The 10,728-nt window shown below is 50.8% G+C and overlaps 1 protein-coding gene across 1 annotated transcript; it reads right to left on the bottom strand.

The window, feature by feature from the left end:
- Positions 1-385: 385 nt before the first annotated feature.
- Positions 386-10,569, bottom strand: THAP8 (THAP domain containing 8). Its single transcript, XM_026689086.2, has 4 exons — positions 10,440-10,569; positions 6,643-6,835; positions 3,593-4,645; positions 386-2,294 (listed from the first exon to the last, which is right to left on the bottom strand). The coding sequence occupies exons 1-4, from the start codon at positions 10,520-10,522 to the stop codon at positions 2,148-2,150; spliced, it is 1,476 nt and encodes a 491-aa protein (XP_026544871.2). The 5' UTR covers positions 10,523-10,569; the 3' UTR covers positions 386-2,147.
- Between the last annotated feature and the right edge of the window lie 159 nt (positions 10,570-10,728).

Genomic DNA, 10,728 nt, shown 5'->3' with positions numbered 1-10,728 from the left:
ATAAAATTTGGGGAAAATGGTACAATTGGATTGAATTAAGACGGATGGAAAACGAAGGAATTTAAGATAAGCAATACATAGATTAAATGTATATATTCGTACAAAATTGTATATATTTGTAAATATGTACAAAAGATAGAAATGTATGAGATTGATGTCACAGAACCGTTAACGTTATGATTATCTTTTTGTTTTGTTTTTAAAAGACACAAAAGACTAATAAAGTTTATTAAAAATAAATGAATAAAAAATAAAAAAATCAAGACCAGGACCACCTGGGCCATACGATCGCCATCTTAACTTTGGAAAACTCCACCCGGTGGACACACCTGGATCCAAAGTTCTGGATTTCCTCCTCCTGATGTAATCAAAGCCAACCAAAAGATATTCTGACAGATTCCCTTTATTCAGTTTAAATTACAGAACTACATAAACATACAAGCACATGCAAAGAGATCATCTCGGCTCAATTCTCTTATGGTTTACCCTGGCCTTCCCCCCCTGAGCTGGCGACTTCCAGATGGGGTGAACTGGACTACAACTCCCAGAATTCCTTTGGCTACCTGGGCTGGGAATTTTAGGCCCAATGTACCTGAAAGGTGCCAGACCGGGGAAAGATTTGTAAAACCTTCGATGAAATCTTTCCTCCAGTGCTTAGGTGAATCACAGAAGTCAGTGTGTTTTATTTGTGTGTTGTTGTTGTTTTCTTTAAATTAAAAACAGAAGAATTAACCAATGAAAGGATTTATACTCAAAACTCATTCGGGATCTTATTTGGCAGCTAGTTGGAAAAATCTTTTGGGGCTTCAAGACAAATTACAGGAATTGGCCATGAGGAAAAACAGAACGGATTCTAGACGCTCTTCGGATTGACGATGTTGTATGTTCTTAATCTTGTCTACGGAGAGTTTTGCATTCATTGTGGCGGCTTTTCCGGATGCTTTTGAACTACAATTCACAGAAAACCCCAACCTGTATTGCTGGGGGGATTCTGGGATGTTCCAGGTTGAAGGAGGCAGGCCCAACTGCAGCTGGTTTGGGGGCTTGCAAAACATACATGCATTTCCAAAAGCACGAGGCCTATTGTCGATTGTTGTCGTGTCTCAATCTTTTCCACATTTCCCTTTTTGGGTGTTCGTGGCTCCTTAAAAGATTTTCTCCCCGCTCCTTACCACGATTTCTACACGCCCTTCCTGCCCCCCTTCCATTCAACCCCTTAATAATCATCATCATCATAATCACAATAACCCATTGGATTTCAAGTTCTGCATGAAAGGCTCCATTGGAAATCACGTCTAGTTGGAATCAGCAAGGAAAAATGGGAATCCGAGGCCTTTGAAACAAAAAAAAACCACCAACAGACAGCAAAATTCTAGGACAGGGGTCCCCGAACTTGGCCGCTTCAAGACTTGTGGCCTTCAACTCCCAGAATTCTCCAGCAACAACATAGCTTACTCTCTTGTAATCCCTTCCTCTTCAATGTCTCCTCTTTGGGGGAAGAGGAGAAAAAGAAACAGACACGGCTGGCTGGGGAATTCTGGGAGTTGAAGTCCACAAGTCTTAAAGAGGCCGAGTTTGGAGACCCCTGTTCTAGGATATGAAATTGAAAAAGGTGCTCGAGAAATACAAGCAGGAGGAGGAGGAGGAGGAGGAGGAGGAACAAGCGGTTGAAGCCTTCCCTTTTGCACTACAATTCCCATTACCCTGGGCCATGGCCCTGCCAGCCGGGGCTGATGCAAATGAGCAGCCTTGCAGAGCCCCGAGGAGGATGAGGGGGTGAAAGTGCATTATATATAATCATCTCTTAAGACCTCCACCCCCAGAGAGAAATCAGAAGATAAGGTGCTGAAGGAATAAGGCAGAGATCTTCAACCTTGGCCACTTTTAAGACTTGTGGACTTCAACTCCCAGAATTCCCTGGGCTGGGGAATTCTGGGAGTTGGAAGTCCACAAGTCTTAAAGTGGCCAAGGTTGGGGACCCCTGGAATAAGGCCACGGAGAGGTGGCCGAGGCTCTGCTTAGCTGGGCCAGCGTTCTTGGGGGGTGGGAGGGCGAGCTCTGGCCACTTCCTGGGGAGGGCTGAGGGGGCAACCAGAGGCAGCAAGGCCTGTTCTCAGCTGCCCCCACCCCCCCATTCCAGTCCTGGCTCACTGCTCTTCCATCTGGAGGATGGTCTCGTTGCCTTCGCTGGAGGGTTGAGGCACGGCGTAGAGCAAGGCCGGTTCTCTGTCCTGGCAGATGATGGCCACTGCGCCACCGGCCTCCGGCACGAAGGTGCTGGACTGCAGGCAGGCCTGGAGAGGGAAGGACAGAGAGTGGGTTAGGATACCTGGGCACCTTTGGCCAGCCGGATAGGGTTCTGAAAGCGCCCACTGGGTCCACATGGCCGCTTCCGATATCTGAGGGGCTGCCCCAGAGAGGAGGAAGGGGGTCAGGCTATTTTCTAAGACACCTGAAGGCCAGACAAGGAACGACGGATGGAAACTGAACAAGGAGAGATTCAACCTGGAAATAAGGAGGGATTTTCTGATTGTGAGAACCATCAACCCGTGGAACAGAAGTTGTGGAAGCTTCATCCCTGGAGGCTTTCAGAAGAGACTGGACTCCCATCTGTCAGAAATGGGGTAGGGGCCTCCTGCTTGGGCAGGGGGTTGGACTAGATGACCTACAAGGTCCCTTCCAACTCTGATTATCTGTTATCATTGCTTCACCCATGGCCAGACCGTTGAAGTATAGGCAGTCTGAGACTTACAACTGTTCGTTTAGTGACCAAACTTGTGATGACACTGATTAAAAACATCCCTTCTGATCGTGTTTCCCACTTACGACCACTGCAGCATCCCTGGGGCTCATGTGACCAAAATTCAGGCGCTTGGCAACAGGTTCCTATTTATGACGGTGGCAGAGCCCCGGGAGTCACATCAGAGGTCAGATTCAGCCGGTTCTGACCAGTTCTGGAGAACCAGTAGCGGAAATTTTGAGTAGTTCGGAGAACCGGCCAATCCCACCTCTGACCGGCCCCGCCAACCCCCTCTATGCTCCGCCTCCCATCGAGTCCCAGCTGATCGGCTGGGTCTCCTTTGGTTGCCCCGCACAGGAGAAGGGAGCTGGAAAGCAGGCTAGTGGGGTGGGGAGGGGGATTTTACAGTATCCTTCCCCTGCCACGCCCACCAAGCCACGCCCAAGCCATACCACGCCCACCAAGCCATGCCCACCAAGCCGTGCCACGCCCACCAAGCCACGCCCACAGAACCGGTAGTAAAAAGAGTTTTGAATCCCACCACTGGGTCCCATGATCCCATTTTGTGACCTTCTGGGCAGCCAATGGAGCAAAAAAAAACCCCAACAACCCAGATTCACTAACCATCGTGCCCCCGATTGAAACAACTGCGGCGATTCCCTTAACAACGGAGGCAGGGAAGGCCGTAAAATGGGGCGAAACTCCCTTAACCAACGTCTGGCTTAGGCGCAGAAGCGTTGGGCTCCCTGGCGGTCGTAGGTTGGAGGGTTCCCTGTCCCGTACTCCCTTGGGCCCCGATTCTCTCCCCGCCCCTACACGCCCCCAGCAGGAGGAGGCGCCCAGTCCGCTCACCATCTCCAGGACCTTCAGCTTCTCCTCCGACACCAGGTTCTCCTTCCAGAGCTGCTCCACCACGCTCTCCATGGCCTCCAGCTTGGCGCAGTGCCGCCGGTGCCTTTGCTGGAGCCCCTTCACTTTCTTCTGCAGCCCCATCACCACCTCCGCCAGCTCGGCTGTCGTGCCCCCCTCCCCTCCTCGGTGGTGGTAGCGGTGCTCCTCCAGGGGCTCCTCGGAAGAGTCGGCCGAGCTGCCCTCCTCCAGCGTCGCCTCCTCGGCCGAGGGGGCCTTCGGGGCCGCGTGGTTGGAGACGATGGGCAGGGTGGAGACGATGGGAAGGCTGAGGGCCGAGGACAGCACCGTCTCGGGGGCCGTCAGCCCGGAAGAGGCCGCGGCGGCCGCCGTGACGGGAGCAGTGGGGATGGTCTCGAAGTAGGCCACCATCTCGGTGGTGGCGGTAGGCTCCTGCAGGTCGGGGAGGGCTACGGAGGAGCCGCCGCCCTCCAGGAACGGCTCGATGGAGACGTTCTCGATCACCAGGGCCCCCTCTTCCGCCAGGGCTGCTGGCTCGGCCATCTCAGCCCGTACCGAAGTCTGATCGGCTGCGGCCACCACTTCGCAAGGCACAGCCACTTCGGCGCACAGCTGCCCGGCCAGCCCTACGGAAGAGCCGGGCAAGGACCCCAGGGCGGCCTGGGGCAGGGAGGCCACCAAATCCACCACCTGCTGCTCCAGGGGCTCCGGCAAGGCCACGGCTGGCATGGGGGAAGCCACCGCCAGGGTCACCCCTTGGAGGGGCTCCACGATTTGGACCAGAGGAAGCAGGTTCACCGTCCCCACCAGGGGCCCCGAGAGGGCCTGGAAGTCCAAGTCAGGGGCCGAAGTCTGGGCCTCCAGGTAGACCGGGGTGGCGGCCACACCGGGGTCTATGGCGATGGTGAGGGTCTCCATGGGGCTGGGCTCCTGGCAGGCCGGGGTTTGGGCAGCAGTGGGGGTGTCCCCCTCGCGCTCGAGAAGGGCCTTCTTGGCCGGGGCGTCAGAAGCCGGTTCGACGGCATTCTCCCTCTTCTGAAATAAAGCCAAAGAGCCAACCGTCAACAAGACCGGGCAGCCTCCCCCGGTCTGCCAATAAAGGAGACTCTTTGTGGCTCAGGGTTGAAATGTGGGGTCTGGAGCTGGGTGGTTTTCCTGCAGACGTTTCGTGACCCAACTAGGGAACATCCTCAGTGCTAGAAGGGAGAGGAGTTTGCAGGGGGGGAGGGGAGGGAGGAGGACTGTGAGGTGTCAGATGCTCTCTGAGCTGGGTGGTTTCCTTGCAGACGTTTCATGACCCAACTAGGGAACTTCATCAATACTACAAGTGGGATTTGTGAAGAGGAGAAGGAGGAGGAGGAGAAGACAGGGGGGTCTTGGGTACTCTCTGAGATTTGATGGTTTTCTTGCAGATGTTTCATGACTCAACTAGGGAACCTCATCAGTGCTAGAAGGAGAGGAGGAGGAGGAGGAGGAGGAGGAGGAGGAGGAGGAGGAGGAGGGGGGGGTCCTTGGGGCTCTCTGAGCTGGGTTGTTTCCTTGCAAACGTTTCATTACCCAACTAGGGAACATCTTCAGGGCTAGGAGGGAAGTTTTCAGGGAGGAGGAGGAGGATGGTGGGGAGAGACTAAAGAAGCCCCTGTAAGCAGAGGACTACCTGTAGGAGCAGCCTATTGAGGAGGATTAGGTGAGAGGTGATCACCCCCTTGCAGGACTTGAAGGGCTGTCCCAGAGGAGAGGGAGTTGGCTTCTAGTTCAAGGCCCCCAGGGCAGGAGGAGACTTTGATCTCTTATAATCTCCGGGAGCCTGGAATGGATCAAGGGCTTTGCCTCCCTGATGGAAGATTCCAGGCCTTTTATTCCCTAAGCAAGCTTGGCACATACCTGTCCCTCCACCTGATTCTCTCCGGGGGTAATTAAAGCTGCACTTAAAGTCACCTGACAATAGTTGTTTACTCCTGGATTTAAGTCCAACCGGCTACAGAGCCGGAATATTCAGCTGTGGCCACCAGGGGCCTGCTCAGAAACCAAAGCCCCATCAGCAAACACACACACACACACGCACACACACACGGACACACAATAATGAAACCCTGATATTTATCTTTCCCAAGCTGAGATAAACCTGAACTCATGTTTATGGCCAGGTAAATCCAAGCCCAAATAGCAGCATGATTTTACTCTCTGACCCTTCCTGTCCCCGGAATCAGATTGTGTGAATAAGAGCCCCGAGGTTTCAGAATGAAAATAAATGAGAATAAATGAATAAAATGCTTTTTAGTCTCTTATTTTGTCTACCTGTAAATGTTTTGTATGGTCTTTTTTTTTGTATTGTTCTATAGACCGGGGGACTCCAACCGTGGCCACTTTAAGACTCGTGGACTTCAACTCCCAGAATTCCTCAGCCAGCAAAGCTGAGTTGGAGTCCACGAGTCTTAAAGTGGCCACGGTTGGAGTCCCCTGCTATAGACTACCCACAGTTGCTGTAACAGTGAAATGGGCAGCATATAAATAAATATTATATTATAGGAACATATACCCCTTGCGTGCAGTATATATATATTTTATGGGAAGACACCAGCATTGGTTTGCTGTCTCATTGTTTATAACGCAGGGGTGTCCAACTTGGTGACTTTTAAGACTTGTGGACTTCAACTCCCAGAATTCCCCAGCCAGTCATGAATGATAGAGTTGGAAAGGACCAGAAGGATCACCTAGTCCAGTATTTCTCAAATCTAGGCCACTTTAAGACACGTGGACTTCAACTCCCAGAATTCCTCAGCCAACCTTGGCCACTTTAAGACTTGTGGACTTCAACTTCTCCATGTCTGGCTAGGGGCTTCTGGGAGTTGAAGTCCACCATCACCAACGTTGGACGCCCGCTGCTTTAACCTTTCTCCACTCAGTCTACACATCTTAATAGATCTCTAACTTTACAAAGGGAGACTTAAATTGCCTTGTTTCCTCTCCCTCCTGATCTCCTCTTGGCAGCTCATTCCCACCCCGTGGAGGAAAAGCCAGGGGATTCTCACCAGTGGGCTGTCCGACGTCTGGAAGATGGTGGGAACAGCGTCGGGCTTCAGGTAGCGAACCCCCCACCGGTACTCAAAGCAGGAGGGGGCAAAATGATCACTGCACAAGTGTTGGTGTTTGGTGGGGGTCCACTTCTCTTGGTTCATTTGGGACAGCCATTGCCGGAGACGCTCAGGACTGTGTAAGGGAAACCTGTAGGGGAACAGGAAATAATGATCAGGATGAATGAGATATAATTAAATATAATTAAATATAAAACACAGGCAGCCGAAACAAGGGTGCATTCCGCCTACTGCATTCCTCGTTTCTCTGCTGACCCCCTTATCTTGTTCATGGGAACTTCCTCCCATCTATCTCTCTATATAAAAATGAAATGCCCCTCATGCATCACCACAAAATCTCCAGAACCATAAAGCCTACAAACTTGACATTTGACACGTATCTTCCTCTTGGCTTCTAAGTGCTTACTAAGAAAGGATTTTTAGAAAGGAGCATCAGAGCATTTAGAGTATTTCCTATATTATTATTTACTATTAACACGCTCTGATGCTAAGGAGTTCTACTCCCCCTCCCCACCTGGAAAGAAATCTCTTCCACAGGCAAAACACAAGCAGAGGAGTTTCAGTTTCACAGCAGCAACCAGCTTTAGTTCAGAACAGTTGAGCTAAGCCACGACCAGGCTCCTTGCTGTCTCCTCCTTGCTCACACAGCAAATACTGCTTCAGTTTCCAAACAGCCCTCAACTCTCACACACGCTGACAGGATGCTAACCAGATGAATACCGACGGATGGTGGAAGACATTGGCAAGGATTCCCCCACCCTTATTTTCCTCCCCAAAAACTAAGCCCAACCACACAGATTCGTAGTGAAGCACAGGTACCCTGCTAGTTCTTTGTAAAGCTTCAGGTACAAGAGGGGTCAAAGAAGTCAAGATGGCAGCTAAGATATGCAGTTAAAGCTCTGCCTGTTTTGAAAGGCTAAATAATTTGGCCCCTTAAAACACACTGTGGCTTACTTCAGAGAAAAAAGTGTTATTTATTAAATGTATATTTATTAAATAGTCTATTAGACTATTAAAATCGAATTTGCTGGAAGGACAAGCCTGTTCCTACTAGCCAGTCTGGTGTTATCAGAGAAATTCCAAAGTCACGACCTTATGTGTATATTGTGTATATATGTACAATGACAATAAAGTATTATTATTGTTATTGTTGTTATTGTTGTTATTGTTGTTATTGTTGTTATTGTTGTTATTGTTGTTATTGTTGTTATTATTATTATTATTATTATTATTATTATTATTATTATTATTATTATTATTATTATTAACAAAAAACAACAGTGTACACAGCAAACGAGATAACTATGCTGGGTTTCGTATCACAAATCACTAGTCAAACCCTTCCCAAGCATTTAGGACTGCGTGATGTATCGACGGATTATGCAAGCAGATCCCAGTAAGGTGGCCTTCTCCAGCTGACCAAGGGTGATTTTGTTAGCGCCGATTGTTTTCAAGTGCTTGCCTAGGTCTTTAGCCACAGCAGCACCCAGTGTGCAGAGTACCACTGGAACCACCTGCACTGGTTTATGCCAGAGTCTCTGCAGTTCGATTCTCAAGTCCTGATATCTGGTGACTTTTTCAAGTTGTTTCTCGTCGATTCTGCTGTCACCAGGTATGGCAATGTCAACGATCCACACTTTTTCCTTTTCCACAATCGTGATATCTGGGATATTGTGTTCCAAAACTTTGTCAGTCTGTATTCGGAAGTCCCACAGTAGTTTCGCATGCTCATTTTCGACCACTTTTTCAGGCTTATGATCCCACCAGTTCTTTGCTACAGGCAGATGGTAGTTGTGACACAAGTTCCAGTGGACCATCTGAGCGACTGTGTTGTGACGTTGTTTGTAGTCAGTCTGAGCGATTGTCTTACAACAGCTCAATATGTGATGGATGGTTTCGTCTGCTTCTTTGCAGAGTCTGCATTTGGGGTCATCAGCAGATTTTTCTGTTCTGACTTTGATTGCATTCGTTCTGATGGCTTGTTCTTGGGCTGCAAGAATCAGGCCTTCTGTCTCTTTCTTCTGTCTGTGTTCAGGCATGATATTCCCCTCTGAAAAAAAAAACGGGCCGGCCAAAGAGACCCCACCGCGCGCCAAGAAATCGCCCGCCCGCCCGCCACTCGCACCGCCGGGCGATTCCCAAAAAATCGGAATTCGATTTTAATCGGAAAAATATCATGTCTGTGTGTTCCGTTGGTCAGCCATAACCAGGTCTTTTCCTTATCTACTTTTCCTTGCATCTTTTCAAGGAACTGTCCGCCCAACTTTGCATTGCTGTTTTCCCATATTGATCCTTGGTTTGCTGCACTTTGAGCAGCTTCCTATTGTTGACCTCCATCAAAGCTGGTTCAACACTGTCTTTCACATAATCTGCCAGAGCATGTTTCTCTTCTTCGACTGTCTGCTTCACTTGCCAAAGTCCTCTGCCGCCTGCTTTTCTGGGCAAATATAGCCTGTCGATGTCACTACGCAGGTGCAGCGCATAGTGTATGGTCATCAGTTTTCTCATTTTCCTATCTAGGCTGTCCAGCTCTGCCTGTGTCCAGTTTACAATCCCAGCAGGGATTGATGACGGGTATGGCCCAGGTATTTATAGCCTTGATGGTGTTACCGCCATTCAGTTTGCTTTTTATAAGTTTTCTAAATAATAATAATAATACAAAACCCAGCATAGTCATCTCGTTTGCTGTGTACACCGTCATTTTTTGTGTATAATAATAATAATACATGGAGTCTGTTTTCTGGGTTTGTGTTACGAAAGTCAGAGAGTTGAGTTTGTTGCATTTGTCGGACCAAAAAAACCACAGCTTTGTGGAAGAAACCAACTACCAACTGCTTCTCCTTTTTGCCCAGAGGTCCACAACAACACATCCACGAACTCAGCACAAGTCAACGTTACTTTCTGAAAATCTGCTCCATGTTTCCCCCATTTCTGAAAAGCCCAATGCGGATCCAGGCAACCTAGATTTCTTGATATCCTGCCTTTATTGGGTTTTTTTCCAAATAACTCAAGACGGAGAAGGTATCGAGCACGACCTCCTCCTCCTATCTTCCCCACTATGACAACCCTGCGAGGTAGGACAAGCTAGCCCAAAGCCACCCAGCTGCTTTTGTGCCCAAGGCGGAACTAGAATTCACCGTCTCCTGTTTTTTTTAGGCTGCTACCTTCACCACTCCACACCCATTAATGGGGCTGCCCACGAACCCCAGATTCAAGTCCCCATTCAGCCCGAGACCCCCTCTCCCTTCCAGGTGGGGTAAAATGAGGAGGGGGCTCTTCCTTAGATAACCCTTTCCCATAGGAAGCAACAGCCAGAGACTCCCAAAGGTCTGTTCGTCCCTTCCCCATTAAGAGCAGCCCTGGGACCCCAAAAGGCCAACCAGAGGGGTCTCCTGCCCCACTGGAGGAAGGGTCTCTTTATCCCTCCGAGGAGGTCCCTTGCCCCCCTCCTAGAGGGGGTTTCCTGCCCCCCACAAGCACCACACGAGAAGGGCCACCTGCCGCCCCCCCCTCCCCAGCTGGGCCAGACTACAAAGCCCATCCCTCCACGCTCCCTGGGAGTTGTAGTCCGGGAATCCCGCCTGGGGAGGAAGGGGGTCAGGCTAAGGTGGGGAGGGGGCTTCCTCCCCCCTTCCCCCCGCCCCGCCCCCTGGTACGAGGCGGGTGGACCCGGAGGGGGCATCCCAGGCAGACCCCCCCAGACCCCCTCCCTCCCTTCCCGGAAGGGGGCTGACTTGTAGAAGCTGAGCCGCCGCTGGTCCCGCCGCGGCTGCCCGGCCGAGTTGGAGCATCGCGGCGCCCGGCAGTACTTGGTCATCGCGGCGGCGGCGGCACCTCCGGAGAGCTTCCAGCTCGTTTGTTGACGGATGACGTCACGCGCGCCACACCTCCCGCGCCGCCACGCCCCTCTCCGCGCCTGCGCAGAGCGGGCAGGTGACGTCCTGGCCCGCCGGGCGGAGGCCGACAGTGCTGGCCACAGAGATAGGAAAAGGGAAGAGGAGCTCCACTCGCTTTTATATATAT

This window comes from Notechis scutatus, chromosome 8, assembly GCF_049901735.1.
Source record: "Notechis scutatus isolate UNSWTSFEM ecotype Mainland chromosome 8, rNotScu1.2, whole genome shotgun sequence".
Lineage (NCBI taxonomy): Eukaryota > Metazoa > Chordata > Lepidosauria > Squamata > Elapidae > Notechis > Notechis scutatus.
The sequence above is the reverse complement of the archived record's forward strand: the minus strand, read 5'-3'. Positions and strand labels throughout refer to the sequence as shown.